This window comes from Podarcis pityusensis (assembly GCF_964106645.2).
Source record: "Podarcis pityusensis genome assembly, chromosome: 14".
In the NCBI taxonomy this organism is placed as follows: Eukaryota; Metazoa; Chordata; class Lepidosauria; order Squamata; family Lacertidae; genus Podarcis; species Podarcis pityusensis.
In genome coordinates this window covers 52,279,067-52,305,995 of record NC_138039.1, presented here as the reverse complement: position 1 = coordinate 52,305,995, position 26,929 = coordinate 52,279,067, and the positions used below count along the sequence as shown (strand labels likewise).

Below are 26,929 nucleotides of genomic sequence, written 5' to 3'. Positions count from 1 at the left end.
CATCCTGGCTCATAAAAGCGAGCAGGAAAGGTCTGAGCGATGGACTGCGGGGTGGTGAATGCTTCCCTCTGTGAGGGAGCCTTCCCAAGCCCACTGAAAGAGGCAGTCATTAAAAAAACATCTTTGGACCCAGCCAATATGGCCAACTATCACCCAGTCTCAAATCTTCCATTATTGGGCAAGGTGATTGAGTGGGTGATTGCTGAACAAGTCCAGGTCTGGAGGATGCGGACCATTTGGATCCCTTCCAATCGAGATCATCATGGGACTGAAACTGCCTTGGTCACACTGGTCAATGATCTCAGGCGGGCTAGGGACAAGGGTGAAATCTGTTTCCTAGTTCTGCTGGATCTCTCAGCAGCCTTTGATACCATCAACCATAACATCCTTCTGGACCGTCTAGAGCATGGGTCAGCAAACTTTTTCAGCAGGGGGGTGGTCCACTATCCCTCAGACCTTGTGGGGGGCCAGACTATATTTTGAAAAAAAAATAATGAACGAATTCCTATGCCCCACAAATAACCCAGAGATGCATTTTAAATAACAGCACACATTCTACTCATGTAAAAAACATGCTGATTCCCGGACCGTCAGTGGGCTGGATTTAGAAGGCGATCGGGCCAGATCCGGGCCCCGGGCCTTAGTTTGTCTACCCATGGTCTAGAGGGGCTGGGAGCTGGGGACACTGTTATACAGTGGTTCCGCTCCTTCCTCCTGGGCCGTGTTCAGAAAGTGGTAGGGGGGGATGAGTGTTCAGACCCCTGGGCTCTCACTTGTGGGGTGCCTCAGGGTTCTGTCCTCTCCCCCGTGCTTTTCAACATCTACATGCAGCCGCTGGGAGAGATCATCAGGGGGTTTGGGCTGGGTGTTCATCAGTATGCAGATGATACCCAGCTCTACCTCTCTTTTAAATTAGAACCAGTGAAGGTGGTGAAGGTCCTGTGTGTCTGGAGACGGTTGGAGGATGGATGGCGGCTAACAGATTGAGGTTGAATCTTGACAAGACAGAAGTCCTGTTCTTGGGGCACAGGGTTGGGCAGGTGTGGGGGACTCCCTGGTCCTGAATGGGGTAACTGTGCCACTGAAGGACCAGGTGCGTAGCCTGGGAGTCATTCTGGACTCACAGCTGTCCATGGAGGTGCAGGTCAATTCTGTGTCCAGGGCAGCTGTCTACCAGCTCCATCTGGTACGCAGGTTGAGACCCTACTGCCCACGGACTGTCTCGCCAGAGTGCTGCATGATCTGGTTATCTCCTGCCTGGACTACTGCAATGCACTCTACGTGGGGCTACCTCTGAAGGTGACCCAGAAACTACAACTAACCCAGAATGCGGCAGCTAGGCTAGTGACTGGGAGTGGCTGCCGAGACCATATAACACTGGTCCTAAAGGATTTACATTGGTTCCCAGTACGTTTCCAAGCACAGTTCAAAGTGCTTTAAAGCCCTAAATAGCCTCAGTCCAGTATACCTCAAGGAGCGTCTCCACCCCATCATTCAGCCCAGACAGTGAGTTCCAGCTCCGAGGGCCTTCTGGCAGTTTCCTCACTGTGAGAAGTGAAGCTACAGGGAACCAGGCAGAAAGCCTTCTCGGTAGTGGCGCCTGTCCTGTGGAATGCCCTCCTGTCAGATGTCAAGGAAATAAACAACTACCAGACTTTTAGAAAACATCTGAAGGCAGCCCTGTTTTGGGAAGTTTTTAACGGTTGATGTTTTATCATGTTTTTAATATTCTATTGGGAGCTGCCCATTATTATTTTCTGTTGATCCACGTTTACTTGTGGCTATACCCAGTGCTTTAAAAAATGTTTAGGCGTGCTCTCCTTTTCCAACTCATATTGAAATAGTGCCCCTCAATGAGGGCAAACTTAGATTCACAAAATGTTTAGGGGAATGCGTACCCCCGCGTCTCCCCAGAAAAAGCACTGGCTATACCTTTGTAATACCTTTGTAATTGGGTTGTATATACACTTGTGGATATATGATAACATTCAATAAAAAGTTAATGCTTTTTTAAAAGAAGAAGGGAAGAAGACCCTGGCTGCCAGATTAGGCAAAGGCCCGTCTCATCCAGCTTCCTGTCTACGCAGTGGCAAACCTGGTGCCCACACCCTCCAACATTTCTCAGATGAAAATAGAGATATCCTTCTCTACACCAGGAAGCTTCTCCTGTGTTTTATCTCCTGCACACATAGATGCCATATACACATCTACACTGGTCACCTTGAGCCAATGGCACCCTCTCTGCCAAACCTACAGTACCTCACAGGATTGTTGTAAAGAAAAAATGTGTGAGTGAAGGGATCATGTACAACATGTTCCACAGATAAATGGAATAAAATTTTAGCTGTAAGCTGCCTTGAGTCCCTGTCAGGGAAACAGAGGAGGAGGAGGAGAGAAACTGTGAGAATGATCAGGAACATAAATGTTGAGTAAATGCTATTGAATTCAGTGAGACTTACTTCTGAGTAAAAATGCTTAGGATTGCAATGTAAGGTTGGCCAATCTTGACCCAGTTACCTAGGAGTAAGCTCCATTGAATACAGTGGGACTTACTTCTGAGTAGACAGTGTAAGGCTCCATTTACAATAAAGGAATAAGCACTCTGAGCATTTCCTAAGAAATGGTTGACTGCTGAAGCATTGCAATTATTTAATTTAAAGTGGATTGGTGACCTTTTCCTTCAAAGTTATAGGAAGGGCTTCATATGCCAGCACCAGGAGTACAGATGCAAGGGGAAAGGGCATTTTTGTCCCATCTGTTCCCTGGAGGAGCAAGAGGCATCAATTTCTATTCAAGCCAGAACACCAGGAAAGGAAGATCAGCCTGGTCCAAATAGGTCATAAATGCCCAGTTATAAGCTTCCTCCTCCTCCTCCTTCAGCAAGCTTTTGGGAAAATGTGTAGGGAGCCAGCAATCCACAGAAGTGCATCAGACACCCTCATTATGTAGCTTCCAGAGGATGCTAAAGATATACCTCTTGACTGTGGCTCTGGATGCTTGAGGTGTATATTTTAAGGACCTACCTTATTTTTAGGATTGCAAATTGTTTTAAACTGTGTTTAATATTCTGTTTTAACATTGTAACCTGCCATGGGACCTTAAGGCAAAAGGCAGCTAATAAACAAACAAACAAACAACTCAGGAGTAGTCCACATGATATCCTCCAAGTGTCATTTGACTACAACTCCCATCAGCCCCAAGCAGCATGGCCAATGGACAGGCATGATGGAAGTGACAGTCCAACAAAATCTGGAGAGCACCACATTGGCTACCCCCAAGAAAATGATGAAATCAGAAACCAGGTTCAATTCTGGCAGAAAGGTGGAAACTTGGGCCTAAAAGGTTTGAGGACGGAGCTGTGATGGCATAGATAAAGGCTCGCTGGCCCATGAGGATAGAGCCCTTCCATAGCATGAAAAGAGATGGCTGCTAGCTCTGAGGGGACAGAATGGAAAACCAACTGAAGAAAAACCAAGTTCATGCAGAGCTTATAGTGGCAGCAGTAAGTGGAAGGAAATGGAAAACTCAGGATTCCAGACAAGTGCATTGGGGAAAAGGCTACTGAATATAAGAGAGAACAAATAGTTAAAGAAAGGGGTGGGAGGAAGACTGCTTTAAAAAGAGAGAAACATTAAAACCGATGTGACCACTCAGCGGCATTTCACAGAAAGAGCACTGGCATAAAATTGCAACATTTCTGCTCTAAAAAGGAATCGGGGCGAGTATGGGAACAGAACCAGCCCCTGGTTTTTCAGGCCTCACACAGTCCCTAGAGTCCCTGTGGCTTTGCCTGTGGATGCTTTTAAAAACCTGTCACACATGGTTCACTTTAAAGCAGAGGGTCTGGCTGTCAGGCCTCTTGGTGCAGTAAATGAATCTTTCCCCCTCCCAAGAAGGAAGGTTCCCATGACTGCCCTTCCACCCAGCCGCTACCAGACACTTTGCATACACCATAAAGGCAAATGTCTTTCCTGTTTTCACAAGTTGCAACCAGCTGATGAGAGACCCTGAGAGGCCACATCTGCATTTCAGATGCAAAGCAGATAAGATAAAATCAAAGCCAGGGCATCACACAGGCTGCAGGAGATGGATACAGAGAACCCAAGCTTCTGTTTTCAGCCCTACTTTCACTAAGTAAGATGCAAAATACAAGCATGTGGATACATGTATTTGTGTGTACAAATTGTATGCAATTTAAATGGGCTTTGTATATAATTTAAATCAGTAGGCAATGGGTCAGTATGTATTTATCTCACAACATTTATAGACCACTTGAGTGTAAAAGAAAATGGACTTAAAGACTGAGTGCATTTGAAACTATGGAACAAAGCCAGGCTGGTCGACCCCAATCTATCCCTCTTCTGACCTCCTAACATCAAGTTTTTAGTTTAAATGAAACATGACTTACCTAAGTAATTGTTGCTCTTGGACATTTCTGTAATGTTGATTTTTGTGGCCCCCTCTGGGATTTCTACTATCTTGTGGTAGCCAAGGTTGGTCAGGGTGTGCTTGAAGACCCCTGAGACCACTTGACAAGCTGTGTTGTCCCCTCCGCATATCCCACATTTGTCGACCACTTTGTCTGAGCCCAGATAGTCATCACAGCCAATGCTCTGTCAAGAAGAGACAAAAAGTGTAGATCAGTTACAAGGATAACTGAAAAGCTTCTATGAAATGCCTTGGCATTTGGTTTAAAAAAAAAATCAGCAAAACTAATAGGGAGTTCTCACAGATCACTGGAAGAACACATGCTTGGCTTGCAGAATTTCCAGGATCTCCACTCATGCAAAGCAGGTAGTGGAACTGGAGCAGGAAAACCACACCTGAGGAACAACAATAGGCAGCACAGGGCCAGATAGTGCAAGGGTCTGGATGAGGACAAGGCAGCTTCTTATGCCCCTTCTTATGCCTCCTTATCGAAAGGGCCACATGGGTTTGAGTGGGGGTGGACATCCTTTTTTCTGTGGAGGGCTGTACTCTCTTGAGAGCAATCTGTTGAGGGCCACGCATTGGTGGTGGGAAGAACCAGAGATTATTATGGATGGAGCCAGAGACATAAGTGTTTTGGATTAATTAATCTGGGATGAAGATCACCTTGCTCCAGGTTTTCACCATAGTTACCTTGAATTAGAATTTCCAATCTTACACATATGTACTCGGAAGCAAACCCCACTGTGTTTGATGGGGTTACTCTGAAATAGGAAGGAGGAGGAGGAGGATTTTAGTACAACAGACCAATTCAGATATTCTTATAATAATTTATTGCATCTTGATATTTATGTAGCTTATTCTGGGCACAATGTGAGGTGTTGGCACTGACTTAGAAAACTCAGTGTAATTATTGCCCTAGTCTTCCAAGAAGGCTTCCCTCATTGTGATGTGTGTCCCAGCACAACCTCTGTCATTAGCCAATAGTTACCTCCGAACTGTGCTATGAGTCAAATCTATTCAATGAAGGCAAACAGGGAGACCCTGCTGTTGTTCACCATCCCTCTCCCTGCCTCACTCTCAGAATGGCCAAGGGGTCTTTCCTCCAAGTGGAGCACTCTGAGCCTGGTGGAAAGTGCCTACACCGTGCATTGATAAAGTGGTACAAAATGCTCTTTAAACATGGGGGGAAATTAAAGAACCAGGTAATGGTAAATGTTTTCTCTAAGTTTAAAGAGCTTTTCTAGTCATGGCTGCAAACGGCAATGGCACCAAATAAGAACATAAGAACAGCCTTCTGGATCAGGCCAATGGCCCATCTAGACCAGCATCCTGTGCTCACAGCAGCTAGTCAGATGCCCTGTTGGAAACCCCCAAGCAGCACTCAAGCACAAGAGCCCTCTCCCCTCCCGCAGTTTCCAGCAAATGGTATTTAAAAGCATCGTTGTCTCTGCTTGACACCCTGCCTAGTAGCCACTGAAAGCCTTCTCCTCTTTTAATTTGTCCAACCCTCTTTTTAAGCCATCCAAGGCAGCCTTAATCGAGTGCTATAGTTAACTCTGCTCTGGTCCATGGGGTCACGAAGAGTCGGACACGACTAAACAACAACAACAATAGTTAACTATGCACTACATGAAACAGTCCTTTCTTTACCTTCATCTATTTCACTCAGCTTCATTGGACATCCATGAGTTCTAGAGTTATGGGCAGGAAAGAAAAAACTTTCTCTACTCCTCCTTGCCATGCATAATTTTAACAACTTCTATGATGTCACCTCTTAGATGCTCTCTCAGCTACCTCACATAAAATACCTCATTCTGAGGAGTGACCCCTTGATCTTTGGACTCAGGGCTGAAAGGAATCATAGAATCACAGAACTGTAGAATTGGAGGGCCCAAGGGCCCAACCCCCTGCAATGCAGGAATCACAACTAAATAATCTCTGAAAGATGGCTATCCAACCTCTGCTTAAAAATCTCCAAGGAAGGAGAGGCCACCATCTTCCTAGCATAGCCGGCATCTATGCAGGCCGTGGGGTCCCAGGCACCCACACATTTTCAGTGAAAGGCACCCCTGATATTCTATTTGGCCATGCATGCATGGCGCACAGCATGCGCACATTACATTGGCATGGCCATACGATGTGTCCTCAGTATGCCCTGGGCACCCACTGTTGCTGGGGCAAGGTGCCCCTGAATGCAAGAGAAGAATCTGTGGTTTATCAACCACCACCACAACCTGGGACCCAAAACCTGGGGACAAAACAAGGCTGCAAACCCCACATATACTAAGGACCCTCTTGCTTCAAGGATCTTCAGTGGAGACTGTGTTTCACCGGCTTTCAGGGATGTAGCACATTGATATACCCTTTATGCAACCCAATGGAATTATGATTGGAGGAAATGGCTCAACTAATTTACAAACTGATTTGACCCAAGCCTTGAGTTGCTCACCCATTTTAACTCAGCATAATTTACCAGAGTTGCCATCATATTCTTTAACAGTAGCTTCTGAATTCAACTATCATTTTGGGGGTGGGGGAGAATCAGGCGTGCTCTGCCAGACATTGGCATACAGAGAACTTCTGTATTCTGTTGGATTACCAGGAGTCTCCCCCTTCCAATAGCAGGAAGCAGATATTTATAACACTGATGAGTTATGGCATATTGGACCAGACACCAGTAATTGGTCCAAAACTTAATATTACTGGTCTTGGGCCAAACTAATTTTAGGGGTGAAGAAAAAAGCAATTTTTCTGGCAGGTTATTTTCCCCCCAGTTTCTGTTTGTTTTAAAGGCAGCTGCTCAGTGGTGATCATAGCTTTGGAATGTTTAGCAAGGATGGAGAAAATTTTCAGTCTTGCAGCTCAACAGGAAAGGTGAGTTATTAATGGGAGATGGAGCAATGCTGGCAACCTGTTTTGTTCCATCCTAATCAGGATAAATTGTGACCAGATGATTATAAGAAGAAAGAAGAAAAACAAAACAACAGGAAGAGGTAAAGAACGCAAGCTGAGACAATATAAGGAGGACATCACTTTCCATAGAGTGCTGGGAAAGGTTCAAATAACATCCTAAGACATGGGGTGGTATTCAATTAAGTTTTGCTCAGAGTAGACCTATTGAAATTAATGGCTCCCACTTAGTCATGCTCATTAATTTCAAGGGATCTTGAATGCCATCCATTCCCTCGCAGGTTGGGCCTACAACTTGCATAGATCAAAGTGGTGCCTGTTGGAGCTATGGGTGAGGGGTGTCATTTTCAATGCTTCCCTGTGTACAAAAGTTTCAGGCAAAGAGTGGGACATCAATGAGAAAATATCTAAGTAAGCCTTTTCTGTTTGGATAGAGGTTTTCTTTTTCTTAATATTTTTTTTAGCCCCACAACCTCCCCAATCTAAAATGGTACAATCCATTACTACGGAATGGTATGATAAAATATGAAGAGTGCTGCAGGTTCAGGCCAAAAGCCTATCTAGTTCTCTGCTCTCATGGTGGCTTCCCCCACCTCCAGCCCCGAAGGCAGGACAGAGCCCTTGTGGTTGTTGTTGTTTAGTCGTTTAGTCGTGTCCTACTCTTCGTGACCCCATGGACCAGAGCACGCCAGGCACTCCTGTCTTCCACTGCCTCCCGCAGTTTGGTCAGACTCATGTTTGTAGCTTCGAGAACACCATCCAACCATCTCGTCCTCTGTCGTCCCCTTCTCCTTGTGCCCTCAATCTTTCCCAACATCAGGGTCTTTTCCAGGGAGTCTTCTCTTCTCATGAGTTGGCCAAAGTATTGGAGCCTCAGCTTCACAATCTGTCCTTCCAGTGAGCACTCAGGGCTCATTTCCTGAAGAATGGATATGTTTGATCTTCTTGCAGTCCATGGGACTCTCAAGAGTCTCCTCCAGCACCATAATTCAAAAGCATCAATTCCCTTGTGGTCAGCAGCCACTAGCCTGACCCTCCATGAATTTTTCCAGTCATCTTTTAAAGCCATCCAGTTTGGTGGCCTTCATTGACTCCCACAGGAGCAAGTTCCGTGGTTTAACTATGAACTGCATGAAAAAACACTTCATCTGTCCTGAATCTTCCAACATTCAGCTTCACTGGATATTTCTAAATTCTAGTATTATGAGAAAACTTTTCTTGATCCCCTTTCTCAAATCCATGCATAATTTTTATACATGTCTACTTGATTCCCCCATGAGCCTCTTCTCTAAACGAAAAGATCCCTAATGTAGAGAAGTTGCTCCAGCTCCTTCCTGTCCCATTTGAGGTGAGGCCACCAGAAATGTGCACAGTATTCCAAGTGCAGTTGCACCATTGATTTGTACCTTGGTACTCAAACGGCTTAGCACCCGAACAAATCGGCTCCCAAATGCCACAAACGTGGAAGTAAGTGTTCCAGTCTGCGAACGTTTTTCAGAAGCCGAACGTCCAACATGGCTTCTGCAGCTTCCAATTGAAGGAAGCTCCTGCAGCCAATCAAAAGCTGCACCTTGGTTTTTGAATGGTTTGGGGAGTCGAATAGACTCCCAGAACGGATTAAGTTTGAGAACCAAGGTACCACTGTAATGGCATTATGATATTGACAGTTTTATTATCAGTCCTTCTAATAATGATCCCTAGCACCATCATCAAAGGTGTAAGAAGGCACTGTTTCCATTCTGCCCATACTCCTTGCACGCAGCACCTTTTCCAATTCACTGCAGTCCATCTCCCCCCAAAAACACAGGATTCGTCTTACTGTCCATGTGGAGAAATTATGTAACACAAGTTACACATTAGTTATGTAATTGTGTTATTCTACCCTATTCATTTCTTTTTTAAAAAAATGCTTTTATTAAATCTATTAAATTTTTCATTGGTTATTCATACACATATTCCAATACTGTTTTCACATATACTGTATATATAAACCAGACAATATCAATATTTCTTCACAAGTGACTTCACATCACCTCATTGCAGCTTCTTCTATCTTCTTTCTCTTTTCGACTATGTTGTTTGTCTTTATTACATTTCTATTACATAATATAACTTATCTATCTGTTCTTAACTTTGCGAAATTTATTCGAAACACATCAAGGATTTTATTTGAGAGCAATGTTTTCCTAAATAGTCTTTTACACATTCCTACTCTTTTTTAAATTTTTGTTTTGGTTGGTTCCTAATTGCCTCTGTCATTTTTGCCAATTCCAAATACTCACATAATTTGATTCGCCATTCTTCCTTTGTTGGTGTCTTATCCCCCTTCCAATTCCTAGCAATTAACATTGCTGCTGCAGTTGTAGCATATAGAAACACTTTTTTTTTGTCATTGGGTATATCAATTGTCATAATGCCAAGAAGAAAGGCTTCAGGTTTCTTCTCGAATGTTTGTCGAAACATTTTTTTTTTATTTGTCATAGACAGTGTTCCAGAATTTTTTTATTTTATCACAACCCCACCACATGCGGTACATCGTTCCTTCCCCTTGATTACACCTCCAGCATACATGTGATTTTGATTTATATATTTTAGCCAATTTGCTGGGGATCATGTACCACCTATATAGCATTTTCATAAAGTTTTCTTTTATTGTATAGCAGGCCGTAAATTTTAAATCTTTTTTGCCACAATCTTTCCCAATCCTACATCTGGATAGAGTGCCCAATTCTTTTGCCCATTTGATCATCACGTCTTTGATCTCTTCGTCCTTTACCTCCCACTCCAGCAGGAGTCTGTATGTTTTTGATAATGTTTTCTTTTTGTTTTGTAATAATTCTTTTTCTAGTTTTGATATCTCTTTCTCAAATCTGATTTTCTTATCTATTTTAAACACATCGTTTAATTGGTGGTATTGTAACCTGTCCATACAATAATGTCTAATTTCTTCATATTTTTAAAATTTGAGTTGCTTAGGCTCTTCCGTTAGAATTTCTTTGTACATTGTCCATTTTTATTCCATATTCTTTCCCTTTACTGAGAAAGCCTCCATAGGTGAGAGCCACCAAGGTTTATTTGGTTCTAACAAGTTTTTATATGTATCCCACGCTGTATATAGAGATTTTTGAATTATATGATTTAAAAACTCCCTGTGTACTTTCACTTTATCATAACCTAAGTATGCGTGCCATCCATATCTGCTGTCCCATCCTTCTATATGCAGTATACCTGTATTTTTCAGAGCCATCCATTCTTTTAGCCAACACAAACATGAGGCCTCATAATAAAGCTTTAGATCTGGCAAGGCGAAACCCCCTTTCCTTTATATCTGTTAGTAATTTATATTTAATTCAGGGTTTCTCACCTTGCCAGATAAATTTGGATAACACCTTCTGCCAATTCTTGAAACATCTGGTCCCCCCCTATGATTTGGATCATCTGAAATAGGAACAACATTTTGGGCAGCACATTCATTTTAATAGTTGAGATTCTCCCCCATAGGGACAGATTTAACCTATTCCAAATTTCCATATCTTTCTTAATTTCTTTCCATATCTTATTGTAATTATCATTGAATAGATTGATATTTTTTTGTTGTTATCCAAACTCCCAGATATTTAATTTTTTTCATTATCATCAGACCAGATGGAATTCAAGTTTTTCTTGGTCACCCATATTTTTTACCATCAACTTCATTTTGTTTTTATTCAATTTGAATCCTGATACTTGATCAAATTCATGCATTCTTTCCAAAGTTTTTGAGAAACTTTCCTTTGTATATAATTTTTTATTAGTTTTCAACATATCATTTTCAACAATAATTGAACTTATTTTAACATCTTATACAATTTTTTGACTTCCATCAATCTCATCTGAAAATTTTCCAATCTAATCACTAAATATACATTTCTCACTTCCACTATTACCTTAACTCATAACTGATATCACTATTCTTTCTCTAATTTGCAATGCTTCATACGTTTCGCCTTATAAAACTTACTGTAGTCCTACTAGCGTAATCTGTTGATTACAGTTGCTTTTCAAATAGTTCACATATTTACCCCAGTCTTCTGGGAATCTCTGATTCCGCCAGTTTCAAATCCTTCCTGTCATCTTATCCAGTTCAGCATAGTCCATTAATTTTGTTCTGCTAGGCCCGTAAAACACAATGTCATCTTTCGTTGGTGCATTTCCAGTGTAGTAATTGCATCCCAAGTTTCTTCCTGTATTTTTTCCAGATCTGTAATTTCTTCCTTGACTTTTCCTTGGCTTCTCTTTATATCCTTATGATCACTTTGGATCTTCTTGACCACCTCTTCTTGTTTAGAGGTTTTACTTTTAAGCTCCTGCACTGACTTATCCAGCTCTTTATTTTTGACAGTCAAGTCTTTAATCTGACCTGAGAGATCTATTATCAGTTTGGAGTTTTGTTCTATTTTACAGTGGTACCTCGGGTTAAGAACTTAATTCGTTCTAGAGGTCCGTTCTTAACCTGAAACTGTTCTTAACCTGAAGCACCACTTTAGCTAATGGAGCCTCCTGCTGCCGCTGCGCCGCCGGAGCACTATTTCTAATCTTATCCTGAAGCAAAGTTCTTAACCTGAAGCACTATTTCTAGGTTAGCGGAGTGTGTAACCTGAAGCATATGTAACCTGAAGCGTATGTAACCCGAGGTACCACTGTATTCCCCATTTCATCTAGTTTTTTGTCCAGAGCTTTAATGTTATCGCTTAGGTCTCTTACATTCCTAAGATCAGCTCCTTTATGTCAGCATTAGGGTCTACCTCTACTATTGATTGTCTTCTAATTTGTGTTCCAGAGGCAGACGTCAATCCTATCATGGCTTGTATTTTTTTTAAAAAAAAAATTGTAGTCATTTTGGATTCCTTATATATCTGTGCCACGTATATTCAAGCTTTCCAATAACTTCTTTTTATGTCTTCCTCTTGCATTTATTCTATTTTCTAAAATTTTACTTCAATTGGTTATTCCCTGCAGGTAATTGATTTTTTAATTTTTCATATTAATTTTTATTGTGCCCCGCCTCTTTCCTCTCTCAATTCAATTAATATACTTTTCTTATTTTCCCCAACTCTCTAATTCATTCTCTATCCTCTTCTTACTTTATTTTACTTTTCTCCTAATTTCTTTGCTTCAATTATTACCCCTTATACCAAATTTTTGATTTGCAAACCTCAATTATATACAATTTATTACCCACAGTTATCTCTATCACAAATTATTATTGCTTGTCTACACACACAGTCAATTCATTAAGGATTTATCAATATATAATAGAAGAGTTCTTAAAAAATAAGGGTAGCAGAGAAAGATCTAATTGTGTGCAGTTTCGCTTATCTCCCTGAGATGGCTCTCGGTGTTCCAACCTGTTCAGTTCCAACTCAGCTCTCTTTGGTTCCTCTTCCATCCACTTCCGCTATTAATATCAATAAAGAAGCTGACTCATGCCCTGTAGATCTCCATTTTGTCTGTCCTTTCCGTCCTCTTCTCCTTCTCTTTTCTGTTCCCAAGCTGTCCCTTTACCCCGCTCTCCGTCCCGATGCTGTCCCACGTCATCCCTCACCTCACTCTCCATCCATTTGCCGTCCCACGTCGGCCCTCCTCCGCTGCTGGGGGTCCCACCAACAAACCCGCTCCAAGCGGCAAAGTCCTCTCCTTGGTCCCCTTGTCCGCTCCAATCCGGCCCCTTCTTTTTGCTGGGGTAAACGATCCTCGTCCCCTTCTTTTCTTGCCCAGCTGCTGTCTCTGACAAGGGTCGGGCTGCACATAAGTCTGTTTTCCCTCTCAAAAATGTGTTTAGGCTAGCCAAATTTTATACTTTTTTAAAATATGTAATAAATTTTCGCTTTTGAGTTTCTCTTTCACAAAGTTCTTTTCCACAGTTATTAAAACTGTGCTGAGGTGGACCTCCTTTTCTCCTTCGCGCTTTAATTTTTAGTTCCAAATTATTGCTTTTCATTAAATGTACCTCCGTTATGCATAACTTGTTCTTTGTTGTTGAAAAGCAGTAGTTGTAGTTTTAATTCCAATTTATGGAGAAGTTTAGCACTGATTTGCTCGAGCCTCGAGGTGTCTCACAGCCAGAAATGCCCTGTTCTGAGCGCTGAGGTTCTCCCTTCCTCCATCACTTTTAATTAGTGCTGGAGTGATCGAGAAGCCCCTTTCCTGCACCGCTTGGTACTTCTGGGGCTTGAGATCCCCTCGCAAGGCTTTTCAGGGGTCAACGTTGCCTTCTTTTCACCCCTAATTCTCATTTCTGTCATCAGGTACGCCTCAGTGTCTCAGAGAGCGGACCTGTGACCCGACACCCGATTCTGGATACAGGGCGAAGATGTGAACATTTCCATTTTCTTTTTGATTTTGTAATACTTTGTTTAAATCATTAAAACAGCAAAATCATAGATTCTAACAAATAAGCCACAATAAAGTAAATAAAGACAGCTGTTTACAAATACTAATAGGATTACAACAAATTGAAGGTGGCCTAAGGCTGAGCATCATCATGAAACTTGTTATTCCAATGCAGTGAAAGAATGTACATTTTTCCTTCAACTTCTTAGGTTGATTTATGTGTCCTCTGTTATATTAACTTAATTAACATTTCTGTTTTTATCAGAATTCTCTGATACCTCTAATCTTCATTAAGCTATCCACTGTTGCCCTAAAGTGAAACTGTTGGAAGGTTACACCGCCTGCCGTGGCCTTAGAGACTGATAAGGGAGAGACATGTACTGTTGCATCTGGGGCAGATGAAGGCATCCCATTGTCCTGCTGCAGATGCACCAAGGCATTTCTTCTCTCTGTGCTCGTCCCAGCAGTCATTCCTCCTCTGGTGACTGCTATGACTGCACAACCTGTCTCCAATCATCTGCAAGGCATTCCCACATGGCAGGGTTGATGTTGTCAGCCTCCATGTCACATTTACAGACATCTTTGTGGTGCAGAGTTGGTCTGCAAGCAGGCCTGGTGCCTGAAGCCTTTTCCCTGTTGAGCACATCCTTGGGGATCCTGCCATCTTCCATTCTGTGGATATGACCAAGCCAGAGTAGATGTTGCTGAGACAAGAGTGCAAACATGCTGGGATTATGTGCTTGGGAGAACACAAATTTGTCTGACACTCTGTCCTGCCATTTGATGCCCAAATCTTCCTAATGCAGTGAATGTGGAAGGCACTGAGGCGTCACACCCGGCGCTTGTAAGTTGCCACAACTCACTTCCATCAAGCAGCATGCTCAATACACAAGACTGGTAGATCTTCATCTTGGTATTGGACATTAGCATCACATTCTCCCATATCCTTTTGGGAAGCATCATTTGCATATTGCATAACTTTGCACTTAGCAATTTGCATAACTCACATATTAACTTAGGTGAGTTAAGGCCACAAGGTAGCTTCTTAGAGAAGGCCACTGAGGCACTGGAAAGTGGATGCTAAACCTTCTTGCTTTTCAAGAGAGAGCAACTGTTTGAAAATTTTCAGCCTCCCGTTTTCAGTTCACCTCTAGCATCAAACATTGCATCAAAATCACAGCCACGTGAAGTGAGAAGCTGAGAAGTGAAAGGGAAAGTGAGTAAGCAAGCTAGAAACTGCAACCAGATCAAACTGATGTTTAACACACACACACACACACACATGAGGAGTAAGACTCTGAGCTCGGTACTTTGGGGGGGTTGTCCTACATGAGTTATGTTTTGAGGACTGTTCTTTTTCCAAGGCACATTAACAGAGGATACAATGTTCTGCGTGGGGCTACCTTTGAAGATGACTCGGAAACTACAGACAACTAATCCAGAATGCTAGACTGGTGACTGGGTGTGGTTGCCAGGACCATATAACATTGGTCCTGAAAGCTTTTCATTGGCTCCCAGGATGTTTCTGAACACAATTCAAAGTGTTGGTGCTGACCTTTAAAGCCCTAAAGGGCTTCAGACCTGAAGGAGCATCTCTGCCCCCATCGTTCAGCCCAGACACTGAGGTCCAGCGCCGAGGGCCTTCTGGCGGCTCCCTCACTTCGAGAAGTGAGGTTACAGGGAACCAGGCAGAGGGCCTTCTCGGTAGTGGCACCTGCCCTGTGGAACGTCCTCCCATCAGATGTCAAGGAAATAAACAACTATCTGACTTTTAGAGGACACCAGAAGGCAGCAAGTAGCTCTGTATACAGAAGTTTTTATATATTTATTATTATTACTGTTTTAGTTTAGAAAAGAAGCATGGTACAAGAGGACAAGATAGAGGCATAAAAAGATAAGTGAAGTGTGAAGAAAGTTGATTGAGATTTCTCTCTCCCCTATGATACTTGAATCCCTCTAGGATCATCCAGAAAAAACTGATTAGTAATGAGTGCAGACCAAAGAAAGTGCTCTGTCCTGCTTCTTGGTTCACTACAGAAATCTGGTTGGCCAATGTGAGAGCAGGATGCTGGACTAGAGGGGTCACTGGCCGGATCCAGCAGGGGCTTCTGATTTTCTTATTCTTAGGAGTGCACCAAGGTTTGCAGAAGTAATGGATGGGATGGATGAGCTGCTGCCCACTAAATCCGGGTCAGCTTTTTAGTCAGTTAAAGAAGCTCTGATCAATCATTGAAACTCTGCAGCTCTAAATTTAATTCTTATGTTCTGCATAGTCTGGACTCCACAGAATACTAAATCAGAGCCCCATGAACATCTGTCCTCCTAAAATATATTTTGTAACAATATGATTTACACTAAAGATTTAACTCTACTCTTTAAAAAAAGCCATGCTACATGCCAAACATCTTTCAGATTCACAAATATATCCAGCAACACATTTCCAAAACCTTTATAAGTTGCAGATTCCTGCTACAGAAACTGTTCAAGACTTACGCCCAATTGTGTGCCAAATTTAATTTCGATGAAAACCCTGGAGAAAAACAAGGGGCAATCTGGATGAAACATTCAGTGGTGGACTTCACAGGGATTTAAGGCAGTGTACACAATGGGAAGGGCTACTTGCCAGCCATTCACAGAGATGAAGTGCTGATTCTCCAAATGGAAAACAGATGTTAACATTTCATTGCTAAGTGAATGTATTTAAATAGGTGCAGCAACAGCCGTGTACCTAATGGAAAGTGACAATCATTTGTTTTCGCTGATCTAGTGGCACCAATCGTGAATGATAACAAGAATTATGCGTTGATGATGGACTCCAATTCTGAAGCATTAGGACTGACATGGTGGCAGCTGGTGATTAGCTGAAAAAAATGATCCAACAGCAGCTCACCCAGAGTGGTACATGCTAGGGATGAAAGAACGGAAAAGCAAAGAGCCAGTCTAGTGTTGTGGCTACACAGCCAAGCTTAGCCTGTGGAAAGCTGGATTCAGGTCTTAGCCACAGAGTTTGGTGGGTGAACTTGAGTTCAGGGATGTGGGGGGGGGGATAATGAGGTCCACTTTACACAGCTGACCAAACCAAAGCACACCTCAGATGGCTTATGTATGAGGATGCAAACCCCAGTCATAGAAAGCGGCCTTATACCAAGTCAGACACTTTTGGTCCACCTAGCTCAATATTTTCTGGATGGGTTTATGGGTTCTCTCCTAGCCTTCGCTGGGGGTGTCTAGGGATTACATCTGGAACCTTCCCCCGCTGTGTACCTGGGTCTTTCCCATGAGTGTCTGCTTTGCATTTAGGTTTGTTTTTTTTTAATGTATTGGCTGGTTTGTGTGTGTACTTAATTTTTTAATTTTTATAGTACCTTGAGATGATTGTGCAGAAGGTCATTAATAAATTGATGATGCTGATGATGTGATAACAATGGCACTCCTCTGCACCAAGAGTAACCAACATGACGCCCTCCAGATGTGGTTGGCTCCAGTTTCCATCAACGTCACCCCACACGCACAATGGTCAGGGATGACAGGAGATTTAGCCAAGCAACACCCGGAGGGCACTACATAGGTTGTCTCAGCTCTGAGCACACCATCATATAATCCCAAGTCTAATATTGATTTGGAGTCTACACTTCAAGCCAAATACAAAGCAGGATAGTTCTCTCATTCAAGTATAATCCACAGTGCAAATTCTTCAACCAATTATTTCTGATCTGCTGCACCAGATTTCATTTTACCAGAATTCTGGGCATCATGCCAGTGTATCAGCTTTGATTAATCTACTGTTTGTTTTTTCTTAGCAAGACAGATAGGATTTGTGTCAACATTTCAATTGGTGGCACTTTGGAAGTTTAATTCAGCATTTCCCTTTCCGGACCTTCTCACAGCATCCCATCCACAATCCCATCATCCACCTCGTTCTCTCTCTGTCCAATCTTTCCAAAGGGCTGAACTCCTCAATGCCTTCTTTGCCTCAGTCTTCTCTGATAAAGAAAACAAGGCCCGACCTGAAGAATTTGGAGCAAATGATTCAGCAGAGGAAACACAGCCCAGAATAACTAAGGAGATAGTACAAGAATACTTGGCTAGTTTAGATGTATTCAAGTCTCCAGGGCCAGATGAACTGCATCCAAGAGTATTAAAAGAACTGGCAGATGTGATCTCAGAACCACTGGCAGTCATCTTTGAGAATTCCTGGAGAACAGGCGAAGTCCCGGCAGACTGGAGGAGGGCAAATGTTGTCCCTATTTTCAAAAAGGGGAAAAGAGAGGACCCAAATAATTACCGCCCAGTCAGTCTGACATCAATACCAGGGAAGATTCTGGAGCAGATCATTAAGCAAACAGTCTGTGAGCACCTAGAAAGGAATGCTGTGATCACCAATAGTCAGCATGGATTTCTGAAAAATAAGTCATGTCAGACTAACCTGATCTCGTTTTTTGACAGAATTACAAGCCTGGTAGATGAAGGGAACGCAGTGGATGTAGCCTACCTTGATTTCAGCAAGGCATTTGACAAGGTGCCCCATGATATTCTTGTAAAGAAGCTGGTAAAATGCGGTCTTGACTATGCTACCACTCAGTGGATTTGTAACTGGCTGACTGACCGAACCCAAAGGGTGCTGATCAATGGTTCCTCTTCATCCTGGAGAAGAGTGACTAGTGGGGTGCCACAGGGTTCTGTCTTGGGCCCGGTCTTATTCAACATCTTTATCAACGACTTGGATGATGGACTCAAGGGCATCCTGATCAAATTTGCAGATGACACCAAACTGGGAGGGGTGGCTAACACCCCAGAGGACAGGATCACACTTCAAAACGACCTTGACAGATTAGAGAACTGGGCCAAAACAAACAAGATGAATTTTAACAGGGAGAAATGTAAAGTATTGCACTTGGGCAAAAAAAATGAGAGGCACAAATACAAGATGGGGGACACCTGATTTGAGAGCAGTACATGTGAAAAGGATCTAGGAGTCTTGGTTGACCCCAAACTTGACATGAGCCAACAGTGTGACGCGGCAGCTAAAAAAGCCAATGCAATTCTGGGCTGCATCAATAGGAGTATAGCATCTAGATCAAGGGAAGTAATAGTGCCACTGTATTCTGCTCTGGTCAGACCTCACCTGGAGTACTGTGTCCGGTTCTGGGCACCACAGTTCAAGAAGGACACTGACAAACTGGAACGTGTCCAGAGGAGGGCAACCAAAATGGTCAAAGGCCTGGAAATGATGCCTTATGAGGAACAGCTAAGGGAGCTGGGCATGTTTAGCCTGGAGAAGAGGAGGTTAAGGGGTGATATGATAGCCATGTTCAAATATATAAAAGGATGTCACATAGAGGAGGGAGAAAGGTTGTTTTCTGCTGCTCCAGAGAAGCGGACACGGAGCAATGGATCCAAACTACAAGAAAGAAGATTCCACCTAAACATTAGGAAGAACTTCCTGACAGTAAGAGCTGTTTGACAGTGGAATTTGCTGCCAAGGAGTGTGGTGGAGTCTCCTTCTTTGGAGGTCTTTAAGCAGAGGCTTGACAACCATATGTCAGGAGTGCTCTGATGGTGTTTCCTGCTTGGCAGGGGGTTGGACTCGATGGCCCTTGTGGTCTCTTCCAACTCTATGATTCTATGATTCTATGATTCAATTTTGCTACCAAAAACGTTTTTCTTCATCTCATACTAGCCCTTTCCAGACATACTGAAAGCACACAGAACATACAGAATCTGTGACCCGACAGTTGCTGTTGGAGGCCATCTGCCCCAGCCAGCAAGGCCAAGTATCAGAGATGATGGGAATTGTAGTCCAATGACTTCCAGAGGGCCATAGGTTCCCCACCTCTGATGCAAAATCAACATGTGAAGGAAGGGAACAGGATTGTGTCTGCTGCTTCTGCCCGCAGCCCCACACCTGCACAAGGGAGAAACCAGGTAACTGTGGTGAATGGGAAGACTGTGATGGAGTGCCTCTGCTATGAAGAAAGGTTGCAGCATCTGAATACCCTCCAACTTGTTGAGGGCTAAAACTGGGATGTGTGTCTTCCTGGCCATGCCTCCGTGTGAGTCTCACGACCTGCATGAGAGCACTGAGCCCAAATATGTGTGTTTTGGGGCTCCGTGATCTCATGCAAGATTGTGATCTCACGCACCCAAGAATGGGATGTCCTGGTTTCATTGGGGGCAGTTGAGGAGAGTAGAGAAAAGTTTTTCTCTCTCTCTCATAACACCAGGACCCATTGTTTTTGTAATCATTGAATCACAGAATTGTAGAGCTAGAAGGGACCCAAAGGATTGTCTACTCCAACCTCCTGTAATGTGGAATGTAGAAAAATGTGTTTGTGTGAATTCCGAATCATCCTTAAACTTTGCTTTGGGGTCAAGCTGGTTTGCCACCTGGTTGAACATGGCCTACAGGCTATGCAGTGGTGGCTCATCAAAGGCTTAAGGAACCTCCCAGTTTTCTGCTGGCGAAAACAAAGCTCCCTTAGGTTTAGAAAAGTTTTGCTGACCAATTCACCACACCATCTCAGCCATTATCTTTGAAAAACAGGAAGTAAGAAAAACATTTCACATCTCTGTGCTATTTCTAAACACACCAAGTAGTGAGCCACAGAAGGACAGTCGGATGGATTCCTCCCACCCCCTAAAGTAATACCAAACTAGTTATCAAATGTTTCCAATCAGATATCTTGGGGAAAAGAATCTGTGTTTCATCTCTTAGAATGTTTTCCATTTGTCTCCATGGATGTACCAACAATGGATTTTCTCATCATCACCATTTTTATCCCCTCCGTGTCAGCTTTATGAGGTGAAAGCAGTTTAGAGCAGGTAGTAAACTTGATTAAAACTGGCTAAAGCTATAAGGGCAGCTTTACGTCTCCAAAAGTGAAGGTATCTGGAGTCCCTTCATTCTGCACCCATGCTGGAAACCATAAACCGTTTAAACCAAAACAAATGTGCACATGCGGCAATTTCCTTCAGGTTCACCTTCTTAGTGATTTTCTAAGGCAAACAAACGCACGCACACACACACCTTTCCAATGCCAAAACCTGCTTCATGTGGATTTTAAAAGAAAAGAAACATTTGCAGTGATGGTGGGAACTTGATTTCATTAAAACTTAAGAGGTTCAGCACTTAAAATTATACCAGAAACTTACAGGGAAGAAATAAAGTATGACTGTGAAGAAAGGTTTGATAAGTTGAGTATGTTTAAATGGGAGAAGCAATGATTAAAAGAAAACATGGCACCAATCTTTAAATATTTGAAGAGTTGTCACATAATGATGGGACATAGATGATGGGACAAATTTGTTTCCTATTTTCCAGAGGGTAGGACCCAAACCAATGGGGTTAAAAGAATGACAAGAAAGAGGATTTAGACTAGGAAGTCTTCCCAATGGAAGGAGCTGTTTAAAAATGGGACAGAGTGTTTTGGAACTCCTTTGTTAGAGGTTTTTAAGTGGAGCCTGGATGTTTGCCTCTAAGTTCTTCTGTGTCAGCAGGGATTTAGACCAGATGATCTTTCAGGTACCTTACAATTCCATGATTCTATGATCACAGTTCAGTGGTGGAGCCTGCACCTTGTTTGCAGAAGTCCCTTGGTTCAATCCTGCACATCATAGGCTAAAACAGCCTTCTAAAAGAAACCCTGGTTCTACAGATGTTGTTGGAGTACAGCTATCTTTGGCTCTAGCCAGCACGGCAAATGGTCAATGATGGCAGGGGCTGCAGCCAAAGAGCATCTGGGGATATGAAGCTGGGAAAGGCTGAGTTTAAAAGACCAACCAGCAGATTCAAACACAGAACTTCATGGTTGGGACCTAACAATGTAAGCTAACTGCAGATTATGTGTATTTTGACCTCAGAGCTCTCTTCAAATAAAGAAGGTGAAAGCCTTGTTACAACGTTGGTTTGCACTATAAACCCATTAGGTTTTCTGAATTGTGGGGATGGAACATGGCAATCCTAGAATGTACACACCTCCTTAATGTCTTAAAAAAGCAAATCCAGCAAATCTAGTCCAACCTGCTGCAATGCAGAAATAGCAGCTAAAGAATCCCTGACAGATGGCCATCCAGCCTCTGTTTGGAAACCTCCAGTAAAGAAAAGTCCACCAACTTCTGAAGCAGTCCAACAGCTCTTATCATCAGTTCTTCTAACTGTTGAGCCAGAATCTCCTTTCTTGTCATTTGAATCTGTTAGTTTGGATCCTGCCCTTAAGCAGCAAAAGACAAGCTTGCTCCATCTTCCATGTGATAGCTATTATATCACCTCTTTTCCAGGCTAAACAAACCCAGCTTCTTCAACCATTCTTCATAAGGCTTGGCATCCATCTTGGTCACTCTCTTCTGCACACATATAGAATATCCAGCATTACTTTTTACATAACAAAGAAAGCACCTACCTGGGCAGGAATAACGGCTATAAGGAATGGAGAACAGACCCATTCATAACATGGGTTCATTTAGATCTTGTGACTGAATCCATTAAGTAGTGGTTGATAGACTCTGATTATGTAAATGCATTGCTAATTTATTCTCAAAGAACATGTGGTGAACAAATGGATTCAGTATGACAACAGAGATCCTTGAACTTCCAAATGAGCTACAGATTGCTGTGCATGCTTAAATAGGTATGACTTGACCTCTTTTAAATAAAAATACACTGTCAAGTTTACATAATATTTTGAAAGAAGGGCTTCAGGAGGTCAAAATGAAAATGGTCTGATGTTGAAGCTTACCATTAAAGTGAGAAAACAACAACAATACAGCATGATATTGTCTAAATCTGAGGGGTGGGGTGCTTTATATTTTATATTGCTCATTCAACCAGTTTCAGAAAAGCCTGGATGAAAAGGAGTGGTGGGAGCCACCAGCCAGGGAATCCGAAAGGGAAAACCCACAGGAGGAAGGCTCAGAGCCATGGCAATGGTAGTGGGACAAAGAGGAAGAGTCAGAGGGAGAAGATTGGTGGGAGGAGGTGGTGGAAGTTAAGGAGAAACAGGGTTTAGTAGCAGGAAGAACCTGTGACAGGGAGCAATTCAGGCTCTGAGGCTGAAGCAGAGGAGAGCATGTCAAGAGATCTCCCCCCATTCCCTTTTAAATTTCCAGTCATGTATTGATCATTAATCTTTGCTCAACAGTTGATTACAGATTAAATCCCACTGACATGATGCATCCAATGCTGAGTTAAACCTTTTCCTTCTCCTCATCAGCATATGTGACCAGTGACATCAGCTGGTGGGTAGGTGGGCATGGTTTGGGGAAAACACCCTGGTGTGACAAATTCAACCCCCTAGTGGGCCAAGATTGCCCCATGGGTAGGAAGTTCCCGCCTGCTGCTGTACAGGATGGGATAATGGCCAGTCTGAGTAGGTAGATACACTTCTGTCTGAGCTACTGGAAGGGGTCTCAGACACTGTTTCGGAGAACCCAAGGACTTTAGTCTTGGAGAAATTCCATGTCCAAATTGGGATTGCTGTGTCAGGTCTGGCTCAGGAATTCACAACCATCATTAAAACCATGGGGTTGCCTCACTACACCTTGGATCTAACCCACAGAGTGAGCCACGTCCTTGATCTGGTTTTTGCTAGTGATCATCTAAAGCTTGGGGGCACCCAAAAGTTATTGGACTGCAACGCCCATCATCCCTGACCATGCTTGCCTGGGCTTGATGGGATCTGTGGCCCAACAATATTTAGAAGGCCATATGTCCTCTAAGCCTGCACTAGGCAGTCAATTAGCGAGGCCATAATCTATTTCCACAGCTACATCTCTGGTTATTGTGAAGGGTAAAAAAGAATCAGAACAAGTATTTTAAAGACATGCTGCCTTCTTACAAAATACCCAGGAGCATTCCTTTGAGCCCTCCTGTGAATCTTATCCTCTCCCTCTCCCATGCATTAAAGCTTAAATTGGCCAGCCCTGGCTTTCACAGTCCAAGAGATCATAGTACCTAGCCATAAATCAGCTTAAACCCAAGTACTGGGGCTTGACGGAGTTGCTAACTGGGCACTCAGCCTGCTAAATACAAACAGCTAAGTTTTTAGAAGGTTCTCGCACACCAATCTCCCGCTGATTTCCAGTCCTCTTGCTTAGAATTACCACTTTGTATATTGTGCCATTCACTGCCTAGGGGGAAAACAGCAACAACAACATGTCTCTTGTAATACAAGCAGATCCACAGGCACAAATCTCACGCTGTGCACTGTAAATGTGCATTGAAGAACCCTTCCAAATCTGGTCCACATTTCTTAGTAAGGTACATTTCAGCCATAAAACTTCAAGGACATTAAACATCTCTGCAGAAAGCTCTTCGTCTACTCCATTCCCACACTGTAACACAACAACAGCTTAGCAAAACCTTAGCGTTCTTCTCCCTTTTTAATAGCCATAGCAAACCCATATCAGCTAGGTGGCAGATGTTCACCATTTGCAAATATACATGTGTGAATACACAGCAAAAAATAAAGAGGGGTCATTTCTCACATTAACAAATAAACACATGTGGAAAGAGAAAGTCACCTTCCTTTTCTGTGAGTGTGCAGATCTCCTACATCTAAAGGCACGGCACGGTTTGTTTTATTTTGCTGGAACAACTTGAAACAACCTTTTGATTTGGCCACCTATTCAATAAGAAATAGGGGAGGCAGTGGCCAATGGGGGTCACCCATCAAGGATGCTTAACTGAATCTGCTACTCATTTAACTATTGAAAACCTATCACAAATCAGAGTGCATCCATTGCTTTCCTTTTCAAAAGATCTTGATCCCCTTTCAGCATCAATGACAATAGCAACACAAAAGGTGTTTCTCATTAGAGACCCCATTTCCCAAAGATGCACCAATATTATTAGCCACTAAGGCCATTCTTCCTCCAGTTTTCGCATTCTGCCCTCTGCCATCCCCCCCGAAAGGCAGGTGGGCCTCCAATGAGCTTCAAATGAGCTCACACGCCTCACAGGCGCACAATGGCGGCTAAATCTTCATTGGCTTAAAATTCTTTCCTCCCCAGAAACATACAATAGTGTTGCAGTGGGACTTTACAGAGTTATTGATGCAGGCAGAGATCCGGTTGCATTTCAAGTGTGTCTAAGGGCAAAAGAGGCTGCACTGCTAGGCGTTCTGATGTGTCTGGTGGAAACGCAATGTAGATGAAGGGCACTCCACGTTCCCCGTGTCGCCACATCTTTTCAGTCTCACCCATTGCTTTAAAATAGCCTGTGCTTAAGCTCATTACACATGTGCATAAACCCTCTAACACATTTTGATAGTCTTATTGTTTTCTTGAAATCCCTCCAACTATTTACCCAAGCAGGACTCTCCATATTTGCTTAAAACATGCAGCAGCCTGAGCTCCTCAAAAGAAGAGCCAGATAACAGATCCAATGTTTTCTCCTCTGCTTATGAACTAGAGAGTAATGTGCTTCAAAGCTCTGAATGGCTGGCATAGGAGTTAGATGCTTATTCTCTTCTCATTTCAGAAGTAGACTTTAGCTTAAATCAGAGATGGAGAATCTGGTGGCTTCCAGGCACTACTATAGAACAAACCCTGCCGGATCAGGCCAAGGGGGTTGGACCAGATGACCCTGGGAGTCCCTTCCAACTTTATAATTCTATGATTTTAGACCTGCCTCCTGTTCTCACAGTGGCCAGTCAGGTGCCTGCAAGACCTGAAAACAAGAGCCCTTCCCCTCCTGTGACTCCCAGAAACTGGTATTCAGAAAGATTGTGGAAGCAGGGCAGAGCCACCCTGGCTGGCAGCACTGATGCCCTCCTCCTCCTCCTCCTCCTCCTCCATGAATTTGCACAATCGTCTTTGAAAGCCATGCAGGTTGGTGGCTGCCACTGCCTCCTGTGGTAGTGAATAAATACTTTATTTTATCTATCCTGATGATGCTGGACTCCAACATAATATCAAAAAAATTAGAAATTAAAATAAAACCAGCCAACCTACCCCCTGGACATGTTCAGGCCCACTTAATCTAGGTTTCTTAGGGGGAGTGGTTTGGAAAGAAGGTTGGGCAGACTTATGCTCAAACCCAGCTATGGGGGAAAAATGATTATCCATTGATATTTCTGAGTCACTTTCATCTCGGGGGACATTTAATTAGGGGTGCATAATGTTGTTGTTGTTGTTGTTGTTGTTGTTGTTGTTGTTGTTGTTGTTAGATAAAGGACTAAAATAGGGTCAAATGTCTTATATGTTAGAGGAGGAAAGAGAGAACAGGAGAGGGTGGAGGGACCATTAATGATCCATTAATTTAAACACAGAGACTGTTAATTATGAATCCAGCCTGACTCAGCAGACGTCCCTTATGTTCCTATGTTGTTATGAATATATATATATAGAGAGAGAGAGAGAGAGAGGAATATTTTTGTAGTTTGTAAATTATTGCCAAAATATATACAAAGACATTAGTTGTATTTTTTCGTATTTTGTTATATCTTAATTCATCAACTAAATAAAAATATTTCACACATAAACATAGTGACAGTGGAGTGCATCCTTCGTCGCACTTAGAGCAGGCCCATCGGAATTAACTTAATTCCCAGAGATTTCAAAGAATCTGCTATAAGCATGCCTAAATCAGGATCCATCCCAGTGATTTGCCAGGGCCAAGTAGCAGAATATAACGGCCACTGGAGTCTGTCTAACACAACACTGAAAATAAAGCCTGGTTTATCTTTTGTTTTGTTCTTCCACGCTGTCATCTGGAAAGGACGGCTCCCATGGGGTTTAAATGGCTAAATTCAGGGGTTGGAAAAATCCAGTCACTGTGCATACCAAGCTTTTACTGCCAGCTTTGACATTTTTGTAAGTAGGTTAAAATATGCCATTAAGTCAAGGAATTCGCCTTATGAAGTTATCACCTTTGCAGCTGATGACTGAATTAGTGGCAGTGATTTTTAATAGATATATATCTTCAGTGTGCATTAATCTAGAGGAAAACAAATGATATCTGCTGGTGGTTAAATATTTCTGAGAATCCGCAATCAGTAACAATGCCTTGCCTTAGAACAGAGGCACCAGCTTGCGAAGGCGGCGGGGGAGGAGCTAACGTTGCATGCATGATGTCAGGGTGTTGGGAGGAGTCGGGGCGGAGCCAAAGACGGCAGCCAGCAGCTCCTCCTCCTCCTCCTCTTGGAGCCAGATGTTGGAGGCTTGCTGCGCTCAGCTCAGCTCTTTGGCTCTCTACTTTTGAGACATAGGGGGCCCCAGC

The 26,929-nt window shown here is 43.0% G+C and overlaps 1 protein-coding gene across 3 annotated transcripts in view; it reads right to left on the bottom strand.

Moving 5' to 3' along the window:
- Nucleotides 1-26,929, bottom strand: part of THSD4 (thrombospondin type 1 domain containing 4) — a 411,334-nt gene that overhangs the window by 78,155 nt on the left and 306,250 nt on the right. For all 3 annotated transcript variants that reach the window (XR_013979370.1, XM_080980690.1, XM_080980691.1), the window contains one exon: nt 4,409-4,613. Coding sequence is in view for 2 of the 3 variants with exons in the window: in XM_080980690.1 (XP_080836816.1) it covers nt 4,409-4,613 (205 nt within the window). In the remaining variant the exon portion in view is untranslated. The remainder of the gene's footprint in view (nt 1-4,408; nt 4,614-26,929) is intronic.